General features: G+C 36.3%; 2 protein-coding genes across 6 annotated transcripts in view; one reads left to right on the top strand and one right to left on the bottom strand.

The window, feature by feature from the left end:
- Window positions 1-13,894, bottom strand: part of LOC149803273 (uncharacterized) — a 29,186-nt gene extending 15,292 nt beyond the window's left edge. Inside the window, exons 1-4 of one of the 3 annotated variants that reach the window (XM_089952940.1) lie at window positions 13,762-13,894; window positions 8,629-8,688; window positions 6,775-6,925; window positions 699-3,019 (exon numbers count right to left, since the gene is read on the bottom strand). In XM_089952940.1, the coding sequence (XP_089809066.1) occupies window positions 699-3,019; window positions 6,775-6,925; window positions 8,629-8,658 (2,502 nt within the window). In that variant the 5' untranslated portion in view covers window positions 8,659-8,688; window positions 13,762-13,894. The other 2 variants (XM_089952941.1, XM_089952939.1) reach the window with 2 other exon arrangements.
- Window positions 13,895-14,146: 252 nt separating this feature from the next.
- The window catches only part of LOC149803272 (uncharacterized), a 47,102-nt gene continuing 40,459 nt past the window's right edge, over window positions 14,147-20,789 (top strand). For all 3 annotated transcript variants that reach the window (XM_089952937.1, XM_089952936.1, XM_089952938.1), the window contains exon 1: window positions 14,147-14,227. The gene's annotated coding sequence lies outside the window, so the exon portion shown is untranslated. The remainder of the gene's footprint in view (window positions 14,228-20,789) is intronic.

Here is a 20,789-nt window from a genome sequence, read left to right as displayed (position 1 = left end):
AAATATGTTTCTTACATGTAAATTCATATAATACACCTAATACTAAGATCTTAGGTTGTCGGACTGAACTGTAATTTCATTAAAATTCTTCAGGTAAGTAGAGACTTTTAAGTTTCATAACAAAGGAGGTTAAAATACATGCTAATGGTCAATCATAAACATTTCTTCTGAGTCATTCAAACTATTATAGGGTATATAAAAATTTGTGACTTTTTGTATTAAACTGAGACAGTAATAAAATAATGACACATGGCCGACGACAGCATGCGATGTAATACATTCAACTAATGATGTTATGCACTACACTACATCCAACCAAGTCATTGCCAATGACTTTGTTGAAGGTTTATACCATCATCAGATGTGGGTAATTTTTCTGTTATGATTTCCATTAAAGCATAAACTTTGAAACTGATTTTTAACTCTGATTTTTAACTTATGCAGAAGAATACAATGTGTGGAAAACATAATAGACCAACCATAATTTGCAGGGGGAGTGGGGGCAGGATTATCTTGAAAAAAAATCCCCCCAAAAAACTTAAAAATTTTCTTGCTCCAGTTTTACAAAAAAAAGACCCTAACCTATCAATCATTTTGGCTGAAAAAAAAGTATCCTGTGTACAAATACAATTCTGTTCACAAAGAAAATCACTCAGCATGCTTTCTGAAAATGAATGATTGATAATTATGGAGCTCACCTCACATACCCAAGGTTTTTCATTTGTATGGAACTGAACATGAAGCTTAAAATAGTACAAATCATGGAAGCCCTTCCCACACACTTCACAGCTATGTCTGGGGTGTTCATGCAATTTCTGGTGCCTACTAAAGGGATCTTTGTGTTTGAACTGCATTCCACATTGGTCACATTTGTATGGAGTCCCTGTACCATGCACTGTGCTCAAGTGCCTCTGTAAACTTTCTTTTGTACGCAAAACTCTTCCACAGATATCACATCCATATGTAGACCCTAACCTACCAATGCATTCACACTGTTCCATCTGTGTCCCACTTTCAAATTTCTGCATGCAATTTTTGCACTGGTATGATTGAAATTCATGATAATTTTTGTGTGTAATGAAGCTCTGTTTTTGTGTGAACTTTCCTTTGTCATGCTGGCATTCAAATTCAGATATATTGCTGTGAGAAGAAAGCAGGTGGGATTTCAACATTGTCAAGCTATGTAAGTTTTCTTTCCCACACAGTGGACATTTCAAATGACCCTCCCCCTGTCTGCCCAGCTTAAGTGCATGTGATAACTTCAACCGATGTTTGTCACCTGTCACTTTATCTGTATATTCAACATAAACTGTTGATGTATCTTTCACTTGCCTTTTGTTGTCTTTTGAAATTTTGGTCACTTTTGTTGTAGTCCGTCTTGAATTCATCTCATTTGTAGACAAGCAAGATTTCTTATGTGACTGAAGCTTTCTCTTGCTAAAAAAACTTGAGCTACAAAAACAACATGCAAATTCCTGTACTTCAGAAGCAACACTGCAATATAATTGCGTTTTTCTGGTTTGGTTTGCTTTGGGCACATATATAGTAGTTTTACATCCTGTGTCAGTTTTATTTTTCTTGTAATTACCAGTTCCCGAGTGCTTCTCTGAGGAAAATTTTGATAAACCTCTGTCTTTCTTCCTGGAGTTTGTACCACTCTGTGAACTTTTGTTTGTTGTCTGAAACTTTTTATCCCTCATCACTGTATTTTTCTCATCTGAGTTTACTGTTTCACCAGCTGTAAATTCATCATCTTGCTGGACATTTGTTAAATCTTTTTCTTTAGTTAGGCTGAACTGTCCCTTCTTTTTATCACCAATAGCTGATTCAAACTGTTTTCCATCACCCACACCTGATATAGTATTATCAGAACAGACACTGCCATTGTTGTCTGCTATATAGTGGGAATCTGACTGAGTATACAGGTCATCATTTTCATGTCGCTCAGGAATATCACTTAGTATACTGTCAGAACAAGCCGAAATCTGGGCAAAAGAACTTTCTGGCACATTGCTTACTACCTGAACTACCTCACTAGTTGATTGGTCAGAAACTCTAGCTGAACTATCCAATGAGTGGTTAAAATTTTGGAGTGCACAACTATTTGACCTTTCAGACACTGTCCCTGACCTTTGAACTGATGCATGCTGAAGTCCACATATGGAACAATTCTGATTTTGTGGCATTTGTAATTCTTCACTATCTGAAGTTGTCTCCTTAACTGAATCTGGTTTTACTTGAGTATTATTAGTTTTCTGACTGACACAGTTCTCTAACTGATAAACATGTGTAAATGATTCAACTCTGCCAGCCAAGGTGATGTTACTAACTACTGCTTGGGCAGAAAAGTCATCTGCATTGGACCCTATCATGTCTGCTTCATCTGAAAACTGACTTTCTTCCTCCCTGTCAAAACTTCTATTCAAGTGTCTTCCTGAGTCAACAGCTACTGTCACAGAGCCCAACACAGCACTTGAATGGGAAACTTGATACTCATGGCTCAAAAGTGAACTACTGGAATGCAAGTTTTGTTCTTTATACATAATTTGTCCTTGAACCATTCCATCTATATGAATGATGTCCTTCTCTGACCTGTACTGGTCATCAGCAGCAATGCCACCAGTAATGTTGCCCTCATGTTCAGCTTCATCAATGTAATATCCATGCTGGTGAATTCCACATGTACACCTTTCTGCCATTTTATGAGAGATCCCAGCAAGATCCCTTTCCAGTACATGATGCTGAATCCCTTCTATATGCCCTTTTGACTGCTGCAGTCTATTAGGGGTCATATCATTAAGGACCTGGTTTTGATATATATGTGCATTAGGGGCTGTCTGATGGCATGGATGCCGCACCTCCCTTCCAAGTGTAAATGACTGCCTGGCATCTCTATTTCCATCCTGTGAATTGCCAGCCAAATGTGGAGTGGGCTGCATGGAATAGTCCCTCTGATGCATTTCATCAATAAAGGGTCCAGGAGACTTGAATATCACATTGGGTCGAGATCGGTAATGCTCTGAAACCATGATTAAGCATGTTAGAAAATATTAATATAGGTTTACTTTGATCTCAGCCCTGGTATATGCCTGAGTAAGTCATATCAACCCAAGCAAGGGCAAAACTGATGGTGGCCAAGGGCTAATACAGACCCTGAAATGAGTACATGTACATGGTCTGATATTAAAACAAATATTTTATTTCTAACCAACATTGGTAATATTACTGGAATTTATCAACAAGCAGGTAACTTTGCTGGCAACATAACAAAGGTCATCTGTCCATGAAATACTTAACAACTTGTACAATTTGAGGTTGCTTCTAGGGGCTATCTATTGTGAAATATAAACCCAATTTTTATGTCAAGAAAACAGCTTTAAACTGGCAGAGATGGTGTGCAACTCCAAAACATTTATGCCTTGAACTGGATATGTTATTGTTGTTGTTGTGGGGTTTAATGCCATTTTTCAGCACACAATAGGCTATACATGGCGGCCAGCATTAATGGTGGAGGAAGAATCCGGGAAAACCCCAGAAAGAATCACCAACCCACAAGAAGCTACTGGCAAGCTTTCTCACATACCCACATTGGCCAAATCCGAGACTCGAACCGATGCAGACAGAGGTGAGATGGCAGTGATCCATAACGGAGAGCACTTTAAACCACTCAGCCACTCATGGCCCCAAACTGGATATGTTGGGTATATACTTGCTTATAAGTAAATTCATCTCTGACTCACATTATGTGCTGGTAGATCTGGGTCTATACAGTTTGTTAGAAGCAATCAATAGAACAAACAACATATACCTTGATCTGCTGACACATTATGCAGGGTATATACAGGTACATCATTATGGGGGGGGGGCCATTTGCATTCCCCCCCCCTCGAATTTGCATGTGCTGTAAATTGCTGTTGCCTATATATGAAAATTAACAAGCCTGTCAAGTTCCCCCCCCCCACCGAAAAAGTTGAAATGACGTCCCTAGGTATATGTTGCTTGTCACTGGACTCGACTTTTAAAATAGTATATATATGGTAACAATACAAATCCAACATTATGTGGATATGGATAGTCTTGAAATGTCTCTGATATACAGGTTGCTGAGACCTGCAATTTATAGGAAACAATATGAACCAGTAAATGGTAAATGGTTGCAAAGGATCCAGGGAAAAGATGGTGAGACTGAAAAAGTGATAACTACATATCCCATATCTTGTCGCAAGACACAAGTTGTAACTAGTCAAGATACTTTTAAAACCATATAAGGAAGTACATTTATCACCCTATTGTACATTTTTACCACCCCCACCCCCTCTGAAAGGCAACTTTCTCCTCACAAGTCCACTCTCTTGGCCAACATAAAACTTGCCTTAGTAGTCACCTGTACATATAGGACATTTTCCCACAAAGAACTGCATTTCTGGATACCTTCTACCTTTATATTGAATGTTTATCTAAAGCACACATGTATGTGGTCAAATGAGTGTTCCTTGTTCGCTGAGTCTAGTTTCACATGACCTTTTTGGTACTGAAAGTGGTGCTTTACATATAGATAAAAATACATGTGTGTCCTGAGCTGAACATGTACTTTGCATTGACCACACCCATAACACACCTATCTGATGCGAGTCTAATCTAAGTGTTTATTTTTGTTTTCTTTTCCTTCTTCTACAAATACATTGGTTGATGTGGTTTTCAAGTTACTACCAAAATATGTACAATATAAGGCAAATGGCTGGATCAAAATGCATGCATGTATGTATGTGAATGTGTGTGTTTTTTAATTTTTCATGTAACATTAACAATTTTGAGTCATATCGATATGATGTCTGCAGTAATGCAGTTTACAGTGATGTCTAGCACTGGATCACCATGCCAGAGACACGCGGCATCATGTCCAACCCAGTCACATTATCATGACAACAGGCCAACCAATTCTCACACTTAACCTTTTAATGCTGAGCGCCAAGAAAGGCAGCTGTTAGTACCATTTTTTTAAGTTTCTGGTATGACTCGCCAGGGTCCAAACCCACAATCCCCTGCATCGTAGGTAGGTAGGTTTGTAGGTAGGTAGGTTGTTTTTGTTGTGGGGTTTAACACCATTTTCAGCACAGGATAGGCTATACATGGCAACCAGTATTAATGGTGGAGGAAAGACCCCGATAAAAACCACCAACCCACGAGAAGCTACTGGCAAGCTTTCTCACATACCCACATAGGCCGAACCTGAGACTTGAACCCACGCAGACAGAGGTGAGATGGCAGTGATCCGTAACGGTGAGCGCTTTAGACCACTCTGCCACTCAAAGCCCAGGTAGGTAGGTAGATAGGTGTAGGTAGGAAGGTAGATAGGTAGGTAGGTATAAGAGTAATGAGCCGCAATGTAAGAAAATGCCCATTATAATGATATAACATCATTATAATAAAAATGATGTACAATACATGGCGCTAAATAAACTCCAATACACTCCAAAAATATTGCCGTTTTCAAAATACACAAAATCTTAAAATGCCAATTTTATACTTTAAGGGATGTATTGTTGCATTTATCAAAGGAAGAAGTGAACAAATCTGCATGTCTGACCATGTATAGACAAATCTTTTCATGGAAATCAGTATAATATCCATGTTTTATTCCTTCCAGTGCTTTTACAGCATCCTTGATAGGGCAAGTTATAAACAACTTTTAGGTGTTCATAAACAATTTATAAACAAATCAAGAGGCCCAAGTGGACCTGATATTGCTAACCTGCATAGACGGCATATGTAAACTTATGAATGCATTTTACACATGTATTCACAATACTTGAGGCACACAGCTGATACACTGTCTATTAAATTTTATGTGGTTTATCTTCTTTTCTTTCTTAGAACACTTTCTATGCATAAAGCAACAGTTCATTTATACAACCAGCACTATCCCCTGGATTTCCCCCAGCACTGGTGAGTTAGCCCTCATCCATAACAAGCCACTGACACATATTACAGAAACAACTGGTCAAGATTTCTGACTTTTTAAAAAATATCTTCACCCATATTTGATGGCCCATCAACATTAATGTCCAATAATGAAAGGCGAAGACACTTTGTGTCAATGTTAGTCAAACTGTGTTCAGCATTTTTGTAGATCAAGTTGTGCAAGATTTTATTCTGCTTATACTAACAAAGGCCATATTTGATGGCAGAACAGCAAATTTTGCCCAAGTCTGAAAGGCATTCAAGCCTGGAGATTTTCTGTCAAATTATATTAAAGTCTGTTAAGTGGTGCTTTGGAAAACATTGTTAAAAGTTTTTCTATCTTGAATCAGCCATATTTGGTGGCAGATTGGCAGTTCTGAAAAGTTGTTTAAGGGATTTTCAATGTTTAGAAGCAGTGGTCATATTTGTAGGCAAACTGGCATCATTTGGATAAACCCACAACCTGCTTTCTCTCAAATTTGGTTAATTTCTGCTGAGCAGTTTTTGAGAAGTCATTTAAAGCTGTCAATTTTTAGTAATGACAGCCAAATATGATGATAGATTGGAATCACTGGAATAATTTGATAATCCTTCATGCCAAGATGCTATCAATATTTGTAAAATTCTGTTGAGTGGTTTTGAGAACTTTTAAATAGGAATTGTGAACTGACAATGGACAGAGATTCAAATATACATGGACAGGCTGAAGGCTAAAATGAATTCTACAAAAGCCTACCAGCACTTCTTAAAACAGGTGTATAATAATAAAAAAAAGTATTTAAAGAAAGAAAATAGAAGTCAATCAATAAAAACCTTGACAGAAGCTGGTAAACTGCAGAATGACATCCCCTCTCTTCTGCAAGAAAGCCATGCCTAAGTGAGAGCCAACACACTTGTACTGATGCGTGGTGGTGTGGAATGTTACTATTAGGGACTCTCTTCCAGTACTGCAGAGTTCATCACACTGTGAATAGAATATACACATCCAAGCTTATCATAAAAGTCAAACTGACACTAAAGCAATGGTTTGTCATGGCAAACACCTACTTGATTAAATATATAGCAAAGATTGTTTAATGCATTTCATAGGGGACTAGGATTTTAGAACATTGAGAAATGTTATATTCAAATTCATCATTTGCTACTTTTTGTTCAAAACGCTTATATACTTGACTATATTGATATGTTGGACATATATGTAGCAAATAATTTATATTGGCATGATTACTGTCCAAATTCACATGTAATGGTAATAATTTTTCAAACAACATACATTTATATAAATACATGTTATCATGAAAAAAATCTTCTAAACATCACTCCATGCATGATTTTTCATATGGACTGCAGACAATACATTCATTATATGCTCAATTTTTGATAAAGATGTGCTTCTGTTTCACATATTTTTGTAGCTTTATGTCTAAATAGACGTTTATTTTTTTCCTGACTTTCTTAAGTCAGAGTTCAAAATGAACATGCAAGAGTAACTTCAGGCTGCACTAAATTAATCAACATAGAGATACAGAATGATAGCTAAAGGATATTTCAAACTTATCTGGTAAAAAATGTGCAAAACCATAACATTTGTTTTCTTGCTTTAATTGCACTGAACCAGCAGCATGTGTTTCTAAAGTTCTGACTATGAATGAGGTATGATCATCACATCTTTTTTACCTGGTGCCTCTGCAAGGCCTTTGTTATTTACTGATTATGAATGACACATGATTATCATTACCCAGTACCTTTGTTGTTTCAACTTTCTTATATGTCAATAACTCCACAGTTAGCTTGCTTCAGCACATCAAGTGATAAAAACATTATAATTGAGCTTAACTTCTCAGGCAAATTAAATAAATCAATTGCTTTTACCAATTAAATGTTGTATGAAAGGAACATTTTAAAAAAGCCTTTGGAATAAATAGTAATTAGGCAGGAAAAATGAAACTCAAACATTCTGAGAAAATGGTTTATCCCAGAACATAATAAACAATTTTTACTGTATATATTAGTCCTCTTCCCCCAAACCAGCCAACCATGATCCTACAGTCTGAACAAAACAAATCCATTCCAAATATTATGTATCCTCCAGCTGTGACTATATAGAAAGAGCCTCTCACCAAATGTAAATTCAGCTATGCAATAGCAACAGGAGGAATGTATTACTGATATTAAAATATAGTTTGTTTGGTGGTTTTGGTGGTGGTGGTGGGGTAAACGAATTGTAATGATGCAATACTTATTACTGCTAAAGCAAACTAAACAGATAAAAAGATACACTTGTATAAATGTGTTCAAAGAGATTAACGTCAAAATTTACTGAATTGAGATTATCAAAGAGGATGAACAACATCACCTATGTTACTTGAAAACACTGACTCAATCATCCAAATATGGTGACTGTGTTACTAAGGAAGCTTCCATTTTATTCAAAACATCAACAAGTGGACAGTGTTTGGGAACCCCTGATGACAATAAGGTTAGAAATTATAGAATGAAATGACTAAGTTTTGTACATTTCTTTGATATCCTTGACAGATTTCATTAAATTGGGAAGGGGGTACAAATGGGAGGGTGTGTGGATACTGTAGACCTGATGTCACATTTCATAATCTTGAGTGAAGATATTTATATGAAAACTATATCAAGTAATATTCATTTAATTACCAAACCCTGCAGCTTTTCCATCTTCACCATAATCAGATGCAGGTATTTGTATTGTCAACTCTGAAATAAATAAAAAAAATACTTAAAGCAAATATTCAAACGAAGACATATATGCTATATGAAGTCTGGACACATTGCAATATTAATTAGGAATGAAAATGTCATTCATTATGATACTACAAGATGATGTCTGGATGCATTGCATGTCTGGACACATTGCAGTATTAATTAGGCATGAACATGTGATTCTAAAGGATACTACTTCAAATACTGTGGCGAAAATACTAACAAATACCACTATTCTAAAACCATAGAAAACATTTGATGGTCAAATACAAAACTGACAGTATCTATGATTATACATTACTCCTTAATTATGATGCTTTCAGTGGGAGCCAGAGTACACTTCCTTATAATGAGACCACCTTGTAATGAAGTAATGACACAGCACTCCATCATTATAATGCTGTCCACTGGAGCCATACAGTGAGATCATCTTATAAAGAGTGTGTATGTGTGATTTGGATTTTTAATAGCTTTAACAATTTTTCAGTCATATCGCTACTATGTCTGCAGTGCGGCAGTTTATAGTGATGTCTAGCACTGAGGCATCATGCTGCAGACATGTTGCATGATGTCCCACCCAGTCACATTATCCTGACACCAGGTTGACTAGTCCTAATACTAACCTCTTAATGCTGAGTGCCTAGCAAGGCAGTTGTCAGTATCATTTTTATAAGTCTTTGGTAAGACTACCAGGGTTCGAACCCATGACCTTTTGCAACCAAGGTGGACACTCTAACCACTAGCCCACTGGAGCAGTCCCATCATGTAATGAAGTATGTTTTATATATATATGTGTGTGTGTGTGTGTGTCACTACTACATTATAAAATGGGATCACCATTGTTAAAAACCAAAACTAAGATGGTATGGTCACATCTCATGCTTCTCTGGCCTGTCAAAGATAATCCTACAGGGCACTGAGAGGAAAGAGAAAATGAAGCAGACAGGAAAAGAGATGGGAAGATAACATCAAAAAATGGACGAGCATGGACTTTGCAAAGTGCAAAAGACCTGCTGAGAACAGAGTAAATGGAGAGAGATTGTCAGAAAGTCATCAGTGGCACCCCGCCAACCAGCCTGTTTACAGGAGAAATAAAATGAAAAAAATGAAACCTCAACTGACACAGTTTATTAATATTCCTTATTAGGAGTAAAAACTACTAATTTTTTTCAATTTCATTTAGAAATTTAGAAATTTTCATTGTTTTTGTGATCTCTGGATGATCTTGTCAAGAGTAATGAAAAAATTTGTTTTTTTATATAGAGTGCATTTACAACCATCTTAGTTCTTTCACATTATGTCAAGGTGTTTTTGCTGTATACAGTATCACAATGAGGCATTAGCTCTGTGTTAAATATCATCCAAAAATGTATACTTCTGGCTAAAATTGCATAGTCCCACTACCATTTCATCATGTAACAAAATGACGCCCTTCATTGTACGGCTTCAAGTTTGGCAGTGTTTGATTTAGTAGATGGGTCCCAAATGCTTGACGCATACTCTAACTGTGGGCATACATAGGATTTATATTCAGCATGTAGATTTTACTTGTTCGGGGCAGTTTTCTATGAAGGAACGTGATGGTGTTGTTAGTCTCCTTTGTAACTGAGTCAATGTGGCTGTTCCATGATAAGGTGCTATCGATGGTGAATCCATATATTTTACTTTAGGATATCATCATCAGTTTTTTGTTACTATGGATATTATACATGGCTGGGATGATCCATCTCTTGATGGTGATTCGGATAACCTCGCTTTTGTCAGGATTGAACTCCATTTGCCAGTCATTTTCCCATTGTTGTAGGCAGTCTAGATCTGCTTGTAACAGTTTTGCATCCTGGTCCAAATCAATTACTCTGTACAGCAAGCTGTCATCGGAAAAAGGCTGACTTAGGAATTGACTCCCAATGGCTAATCATTGATGTAGATCAAGAACAGCATTGGACCCATGACCATTCCTTGGAGAATGCCTGCAGTGACAGGAGCTGATGTTGATGACTGGTCTTCTGTCACAACCTGTTGGTTTCTTCCATCTAAAAAGCTGTTCATCCACTCAAGGGTCTTGCTTGGACACCAAGTGGTGAAGCTTGGCTGCAAGGTGCTTATGAGGGACTTTATCAAAGGCTTTGCAGGAGAGCATCTATCTGTTGTTTATACCAGCTGCTAGATCCTGGAGTGTGATTACAAGTTGGCTCTTGCATGATCTCTTCTTTCTGAAGCCATGCTGTCTTTCATATAGAAAATTGTTACTTTCAAAAAACTGCATCAGGTGACTGGATGATGTGCTCCATGACTTTGCGGCAAATGTCAGGGAAAATGGCCTCTAGTTGGAGGCTTTGTATTTGTCACCTTTCTTGAACAATGGAGTAATGAATGCTCCTTTCCAGTTGCCTGGAGTCTGACTCTGCTCTAATCAGGCTTGGAATAGTAATGTTAGAGCTGGCGATAATGAAGTTGCCACCTCTTTCAAGAATCTTGATGAAATCTGGTCACGTCCAGTAGCTCTATGTGGGTTAAGGTTTTGGAGGAGCTTAAGTACCCCTTTCTCATGAATCTGTAGGATGGGGCAGTTGGAGTGTTGCTAGTATCAAAATCAGGCATGTATGTTGTATCTTCAATAGTAATGGCTGATGAGAACTGGGCATTCAGGATTTCTAACTTGTCAGATGCACTGACATGGACTGTGCCATCCTTCTTCAGAGGGGAGGCTCTGGAACCATCACATTTCTTACTTGTCACGAAAGAGTATAATTTCTTGCTGGTGCTTGTGTCACTGACCATATTATTGACATACCCACTGCAAGCATTCTGACAGACTGCTCGAGTACTTTTTTGTATATGCTGGTATCTATCCAAGTCTTCTGTATCATTTGTCAGTCTTTCTTTCTTATGTGCCCCTTTCTTCCTCCTGGAGTGTCTACTTACCTGATGGTTACACCATGGTTGGCTGAATCTACAAGATTTCAACTTCAAAGGGACATAGGTAGTAGTGACCTGTTTACATTTTTGTTTAAATTTCAGCCAAAGATTGTTTATAGGAGTGGTTATGTCATGGTCGGATATGGTGAGCATGGCAGTGATATCTACTTTCCTCCACAAGTAGACGAGTCTCTTAACTAGCTTCTGTCACCTTGGAATGATGTTAGTGTCAATCATTATTATGTTGTGGTCACCGATTCCTGGTATAAAGGAGTACTTGATGACTAGAGATCATGCATCTTTTAGGAGCAAAATATAAAGCATGTTTCCTCTGTGACAGCAAGCTGCATGGGAACATACCAAGAAAAATCCGGTGATGGATACCTCATTGGTGGCAAGTAGTTGGTGGGGAATAGATCTCTTGCGTTCCAAAATGTGGTCTAAAGGATTGATATTAATGGTAATAGGATATGACCATTTATATTTCAAATACTTAGACGATGAAGTACAGGTATACATACATCATAAACTGCAACATAGGTGTTGTTGGACAATGATTGAACATATGAGTGTAAACAAGCTGACTTCTGGTTTCAGTGACGTCACACTATATAGTGGGAAATCTGCTCACTAATAGTGATAAATCCCGCTCAAATCATACATTCTGTTTATAAATAATATAGTCATCTGTCGGGAATGTCCATATACATATAACTCGCTGAAGAGGTGTCTGTGGCTCGCTAAGACTCCAAGAAAACCAAGAAATTGTCCTCCCCCAAGTAGCCAATGTTCAACTGCTAACACTAACTTCTTGAGTCTAATTTTGTCTTATCCATGACTTATTTTGAAAAGTTTTCAGTTTCTATTTACAGGCCAAGTCTGCCAGAGGTGTAACTAAATAGATGGCAGCTCTCCACTGAACATTTGATGTGGACAACATAACTACTTTTGCATATGCCAGCTGAGGTCTTATCCAAGTTTTATATAGGCTAAGAAACATTTCTGATCCATGCAACCAAATGTTCTCTTGTACAGACCCATCTGACAATTTGCTTTCTTAACATCTCATATATGTTAACTGAAAATCTTCTAAAGTTACTGTCAAATGTTTTTTGCACCAGTCACTTGATTTAGTGCTTCTTTATTCTGTTTATCCAATGTCATGTGATAATTTTTTGTTTTTTTAATTGGTCTTTCTGATATGCATGGACATAAATTTGCTGGCAATGAAATCAAACTATCACTCTTTCTACCAAACTGATCATTTGTCCATGGCAATTTATTGTCTTATAATCAGAATATGTCACAATATAATTAGGTTCATTTTATCTGCATATGTCTTGACCTTGCTGTCCATAGAAAATGCAAACAAATAGAATAAACAGTGTTTCTGCTGCAGTTAAAGGCTGCGTTTCTAGAACTATAGTATTTGCACACCCTCCCACTTGTTTGTACCCACTACTGATTTAAAAAACGAAAAGCATCAGGGATAGAAAAAAATCAAAAAATTTAGCTTCCAATGAAAACAAGTATGCAAAGAGACTGCTTGCTGTCCATTTCAGTTCTTCAGTAAAACTGTTTCTGCATACAATATTTGTGGTCTAGGTTTAATATATATAAATCTTAGGAAATCTTATATACTAGTGATTAAACAGATGTAAATTCAACATTTACGGAATTATTCAGATTTTCAATGAGGGTGAACTAGATCTCACATGCTGCTTGAAAACATAGACCACAGCAAATATGGCGACCGTGCTGCTAAAGAAACTCCCGTTTGATTCGAAACGCCAACAAGGTGACCGAGTTTGGGACTCTCTGGCGACAATCAGATTAGAACTTATAAATCAAGGAATGAAATAGCTAAGTTTTGTGCATTTGTTACATCCATGATGCCTTCTGCTGTAACGATCAGCAGGAAGTACAAACGGGATGGTGAGAATACTTAAGCTCAAACTAAATCCAATTCATGTCTAAAGTTTACTATCGTCTTCCCCACCTTGTGATAAATTTCCACATATCTGTAACATGGGCCGACGGGCATAGAATGATAGAAAACTCTGTGTGTGTGTGTGTGTGTGTGTGTGTTTGTGTGTGTGTGTGTGTGAGAGAGAGAGAGAGAGAGAGAGACTTATACAAGACTCTGACCAACATGAGTAAATACATGTTTCCGCTGTAATGGCAACACTTCTTTGTTTCACTGCTTTTTGATTACATCAATAAAAACATAACTCTAAGTCAACATGTGACGTGAAAGTACATGCCATAACACAATTTTTATTATTTTTTAAACGGTGACAAAATATGAAGATTAACACAATTATTTATTTCCTACAATTCCTACCATATCCGGAAGATATATCTATTTTTTGCACAAAACCTTCACTTTAGTTTAAACAGTATATTTTTTAAAAATATTTTCATTGACCTATAGTTATTTTAGATCGTTAAACATACTTAACAAATCCAAATATAAAATAGTGATTATGCTAAAATTATATATGCACCGTTTTTCTCACCCTCTTGGCACATGATGGCGACGAGTGAGTAAGGCGTACTTTATATTAGGCCAAGTAGTTTTCATCGTTTGCAGATATTTAATAGTGCACTGCAGGTAAAATTTAAACAGTAAACAACATAATGACAGTTTGAAAATGTATTATAGACCCTGACATTTCTCAGAACTGATTAAATATTAGAGTTCAACTAATTAAAACAACCAACGTGCATGGTGCACGTCACAAAATTAATAATGGTGATAGATCCGGGGATCATAATGAAAATGAAGGTTGGATTGTCTGCCCTTTGAATCAATCTGTAGAACACAACGTCTTTTATTGGAAGTAGACCTTTATACAATGTTTTTGAAGAGTATTTAAAAAGTCTTCAAAAAGTGTACAGGGGTATTTATAAGTCAGCAATATAAATGTAACTGGTAATGACAAAAAAGAAATGGAATGCCATTCTAAACGTTTATATCTGGCAATAGCCAGAGTTTGGTTATCTCATGGTACTTGTCAAGAAAGATGGTGTAAATATTTGAGAACTGTCTTACCAGCAGATTTTATTGTCTTAATAGTTTATGCATTATCTGCTCAAATATATGCTATACACATTCATTTGCCTCTTTCCAGTACATTCATTTCCCCTATGATCTGCAAGTACATGATGGTGCCACCATGTTGCAAGGGAGAGTATCATAATCTCAAAGTATATGAAGAGTTATCTCAATGATATGCAAGTAAACATATCAGTGCTGATAATAATATTGTGAAATAAATCTATCTAACAAAAATAAGAAAGCAGAAATAACTTGTAGTTAGCTGATTTAGCATAAAAATGCATTTACAAATCTATTAATTTTGTTTGGATTATTACAATGATGGCATGTTAATAACCTACCTTTCAAGATAACTCTCACCTTGGAACAGTGTACCAAAATTTGGACAAAAATCACATTTTCCCCATTGAACTATAAATAACATTGTACTTAAAGTTGGTGTTGATTATATGCACAGCACTTGTTGTCCTTAACAATAATCATCACAGTCTTGGCTTTCATCAGTGATTGTTGGTTTCAGGTTTGATTCCTACCAAGGTTATCCCAGGTTGGCTGCCTTGGTGTGTCCTTGGGGAAAGTACTTTGCTCACATTTCTCTGGTATTATATAGCAAGTAGTGTCATAAAAGTGCTGTTTAAACCAACAAACCAGTCCACACTGTCAGTATACTCAGATTGGAGTACTTTTGTTGTTAATTCATTTGGCACCTGGTCTGGCATCTTTGTCAATCAAGAGAGATGATGCATTTCAGTCTGTCTTTTCCTTCACATTTTAATTCTGTTGCTTTAGTTACCAGAATTGTGTTTGGATTTTGCTTTTTTAATTTGTATATTCACAGTTTTCACTGATGCAAAATAGTATGTAAATGATATAGGTTTGACAAAGATGAAGCAGGATAGATGTCATGGAAATTGTATGTCTGTTAAGACAATAAAAGTTTCTGCCCATTAAGTTTTCTTCTAGATCACATACCTTGACCAAAGATTAAGGCCAGTGTGATCCATTGGTTATTAAGCTCCCAAGTTCACTCTGTCCTACTAGTAGTACCTGTAGACTATTAAATATGGGTCTGTTTTGTAGTGTCATTCACTGTACTTGGTTTAAAAGATCTACTTAAGTAAGAACGTTTTACTGTGAATTCACACGAATCTGTTGCTATGTTTACTCATACAAGTGACCAATAATGTAACCCCATGGCATAGTTCTTGATTACTCACATATTTGTCCATTATTTGTTGTGTCCTTTACACAGACCGACTCATTTGACATGGTGAATAACTCATTCTTTTAAACTTTGCAACCCAATTTTAAAATAAAATTAATTTGACTGTTTTCAAAGAATCTTCCAGTAAATCATTTTCTGGAAACAAATGAACTGAAGTTTCTTGCTAGTAATATTTTTTTATTCAGATTTAATTTTTTTTACTGTAAACCACTTTATCCAACATCAGTAATGTTCCACTAGCAGTAACCATCAGTAAAAAATGTAATAATGCTTAGTAATGTTTTTACTTTTTTTACTGAGAATATGAAATGTGCTAGTGGATATTGAAAATAGCCCACTTTTTGCTAGTAAAAAATATTACATTTATCAAAATGCTGCAGCTATAGTATTGAAAAGGTCATTGCAAGCTCTGATCATGAAGTACATACTTAAGTATAAGGTCCAAAACTCAATGATTTTTATGAAGAGTAAGGACCCATTTTTTACTGCAGCCAGATGAGAGATCAGTTAAAAATGCCCAGATGCAAAAAATTGCTCTCTACAAATTAACACCAAGTGACATGGTTTGTAATCCCCCCTCCCATTCCATGCTAATTATCTTATCCCAGCAGGATGTTCAGCATAAAGGATACATTCCGAATGTGTTCCATGTGCTTACTTTACTTATCATTTAATAACCACTTTTATGAGAAGTTTCTGTGCTGAATTGTGTCTTGTCTGTTTAGGTCAGTTTAAAAGCTACAATAATGGTGTGTCACATGGTGAAATATGTTACACTGAATTCTCATTGGTGGTTATTGCTCATTTTGGTCCAGGTTGAACAATAACCACCAAACAGAAATAAATGTAGCTTATTCCATGCTTGACAAGTGATAAGAAATCTGGGATAGTATTTAGCTAACCACTGATTCAGGAAAGTGAAACATTGGCAGAGCTTATGTTAGTGAAAAATCCTATTCTGGAGCAGATGTATCCAAAGATAATGTCTGTGAGCTAAGGAGAATTGTACATAGCGACCATACAGATCAATTTCCCAGCCTATTCAAGCTGGCAAAGCTAGCTGTGAATATGCCCTTCAGAAGGAAGCACAAAACAATATTCATACACATATTAGGAAACAGCAGAGATTAATGCTTGCGCAACTCAATGTGACATCTTTTAAAGATTTTAATTTCAATAGAGCTAAAACAAAGTGGGGCAGGAAAAAAGAGAGGCAGACATTGAAGTGTTAAGTAATTATTGAACTATGGCTGTTTCCTCTTCCCTCTCCCTTTTTTCTACCCCCCCCCCTTATTTCAGTGACAAAGGAGGAGGTCCCCCTTGAGATAAAAATTTTGACTGCATCTCTCCTTAAATTTTACATGGTGAACAAATTTGGAATGTCCCGTTTTGTGCAGAGATATTTAACCAGTGACTTAAGGTGCCGATTGAATAAATAAAAATTAGCACAGAATCAGCGAGTGGGCAGATTTACAACCACAAAAGTTTTTCACCTTGTGTTAAAAAAAATCAAAGTTCATTGAATAGGACTGGGTGTTGTCAGTAGTTTTCCTTCTCTAACACAAACAAGTACCTGATTTCTTCAGTTTTGAAGATAACAATATAATGTCTTCCAAGTTCATGTGAGACAAAAAATAGGTAATATTTTTAAAGCATTCATGCAGTGCAAAACAAAGGGCCTGGTGGCTCAAATGAGTTAAATGGAGCCTGCCTTAAATGGTTTAAAACAACGAATAAAACTCACTGACAACCAACAAGTAGTCTCTTTGAAAGTATTTTTGTTATATTGTCATTGATGAGAATTTCATATAAATATATGGTTGTTGTTGTAGTTGTTGTAGTGTTTAACGCCATTTTTCAGCACACGATAGGCTATACATGGCGGCCAGTATTAATGGTGGAGGAAGAACCCGGGAAAACCCCGGAAAGAACCACCAACCCACGAGAAGTTACTGGCAAGCTTTCTCACATACCGACATTGGCTGAATCTGAGACTTGAACCCACGCAGGCAGAGGTGAGATGGCAGTGATCCGTAACGGAGAGCGCTTTAGACCACTCGGCCACTCAGGGCCCCCCCGTAAATATATGGTAACTATATGTCTATTTGTGATCTGTATGCTGGAAATCCCACCATTATGTCAACATACATAAAAGGGCACCTTCAAAAGATGGAAAGAACATCAAGTTCATATTTGTATTAATATGTATCATATTGCAGGCTGTGCATCATGCATCATCTTGATATAAGGCACAGGTGTATTGTTTCACTACTGCATAACAGACACCTAGGTATAGGAGAACTTATGGGATGATCTGTTTGTCATTAGTCGATCCATTAGCACAAGTTTATTGTTAGTGCTTCTCCTGGAGGATTACCATGAAACTTTGCACACACATTCATCCCATTGTCTTGTTGGTCCTAGATGAAAATGGTGCTGCTTGAACATCCAATATGGCCACCACAGTAGCCATCTGGAAAATCTTATTATTTTCAACTTCTCCTGAATGAATGGTCATATCAACACAGTTTTCATTGAAAAATTTATGATGTCTAGTTGGTCCTCAGTGAAAACAAAGTAGATCTGTTGTCTAATATAGCTGCCACTATAGCCATCTTGAAACTGTTGTTATTGCTACTCCTCCTGAATGGATGGCCATATCAATATGGGGTTCCACTAAATAACTTTTTATATTTAGTTGGACCTAAATGAAAACAAAGCTGCTCAAACATCCATTATAGCTACCATGTTAACCATCCTGAAAATCTGTTATCTCTATTCCTTCTGAAAGGATGGTCATATCATCATGGAGTCCTCTAAAAGATTTATTATGATGTCTAGTTAGTCTTAGAAGAAAATGGTGTTGATATTATGTCCAGTATGGCCACCAAAGTGGTCATCTTGAAAATCTTGCTACTACTCCAGAAGAATGGATGGTCATATCAACATGGGGTTTTCACTTAAAAACTTTTTATGAAATCAAGTTGGTCCTAAAGGAAAATGGTGCTGATCTGTTATTCAGTATGGCCACCATAGTAGCCATCTTGATGATGATGTTATTGCTACTCCATCCTGAACAAAAAATACTGCCATAGGGTTCTCACCAGAAGACTTTTTATGATGTCTGGTTGGTCTTAAATGATAATGGTATTGATCTGATGTCCAATGTGCCTCCACAGCAGCTGTCTTGACAATGTTTTTATCGCCATTCCTCCTGAATAGATGGTTATATCAACATGTGCATCATGCATCATCTTGACATCATCTAAACAACTTTTTATGATGTCTAGTTCGTCTTATAGTGCTATTTAGATATTCAATATGCCTGCCACAGTGGCCATCTTGAAAATCTTGTTATTACTATTTCTCTTGAATGAGGGGTTGTATCAGCATAGAGTTTTCACCAAAAAGACTTTGCATGTATTCTTAAATGAAATGGTGCCAATCCAGTTTCTGATATTTTATTATCACTGCTTCTCCTAGATGGTTGGTCATGTCAACATGTTGCTTTCACCAAAAGACTTCTTATAATGTGTAGTATTTACTAAATAGAAATGGTGAGAATCTGATATCAAACATGTGCATCATAGCTACTAATTTGATAATCTTGTTATCACTCAGAAGTATCAAAGATGGTTTCAACACTCAGCAGTTAAAAATGGATAAAATGGTCTTATCTTCAATTACAGGAAATTCTTTTCAGCCAGTAGACTGTCAGTCCCTTTAAAGGACTTATTTTCAGTAAATTCTGAAAGTTTTAGGTATGAAAGAAAACTTTTGTTTGCATAAATTTTTTTTTTTACACTTGAAAAAAATAATACAGTACTAGAGAAATAGAGAGCATTTGCTTACATAAATATAATCCTACCCCAAGACTGGGATGAGGCTGCATTAAAAAGATGGCATAACTCTTCTGAAAATAGTGAGTACATAGATTGGTCAGCATGCATATCTGATGATGATGACTGTAATATATTTCAAGTTTAACAGCAGTCCACTAAAACCTGCCATGAAGATTCTGTCATACATTGCATCCAAATTTTGGGTCAGACAGATAACACATGCATCCAAACTTTTGCAGACATCACATCACTTTTACAGATATCACATTGCTTCCAAAATTTTGGCCAGAAAGTGCAATAATGGTTGCAGATATCACATGAACACAAAGGTTTTACAGCATGTACCTTGTTATGTGTTTAGGCTCTTACAAAAGTAGCAAGAAAAAAGTGAAGACTACAAGCTTTGCAAAGTTTAACAAATAATTTACGCTTTTACGAATCAAATAAAAAAATAACCCAAGTTAAAAAATAGAAGTCCTAGTAATAAAAAATCCTAATGAAACTGAGTTCGAATCCTGATGAAATCCAAAATAGAAGGCGATAACATGCTGTGATCAGTGTCATATTAATGTGTCAAAAGTTCTTTGTTGAATCACAGAAAATAATATTCCAGTTTTTGAATTCTGTGTAAATTTCAGTAAATGTCTTTGTCCAAGAATTAATTTATAGCACTAGTATTTCCAATGAATACATACTTGAAATCCAAATAAATTAAAGAAAACAAAATAATTAGCCAAAATTGGGCACAACAAGATAAAACACTTCAACGTCTCACATGTTAAGGTAAGAATAACTATTATTTCTCTAAACATCAATAATAAATCTAACAACAATGCAAAACAGATGCCCAGATGTGGGTCAATCTTCTGGAAAAAAACAGAGTTTGTAACAACTACTACATGTTATTTGTCACATATTCCAAGTATGGCCTCATTCCACTTTATGAATCATACTCTGGAAAAAGAATTTGTAATAAATACAAAAAGTTGTTTACTGCAACTCTAACTGGTTCTGAATCAAGTTCAGCATTAGATACAATATCTCTATA

This window comes from Sinohyriopsis cumingii, chromosome 3 (assembly GCF_028554795.1).
Source record: "Sinohyriopsis cumingii isolate HCF-2022 chromosome 3, ASM2855479v2, whole genome shotgun sequence".
Taxonomy (NCBI): Eukaryota; Metazoa; Mollusca; class Bivalvia; order Unionida; family Unionidae; genus Sinohyriopsis; species Sinohyriopsis cumingii.
The sequence above is the reverse complement of the archived record's forward strand: the minus strand, read 5'-3'. Positions and strand labels throughout refer to the sequence as shown.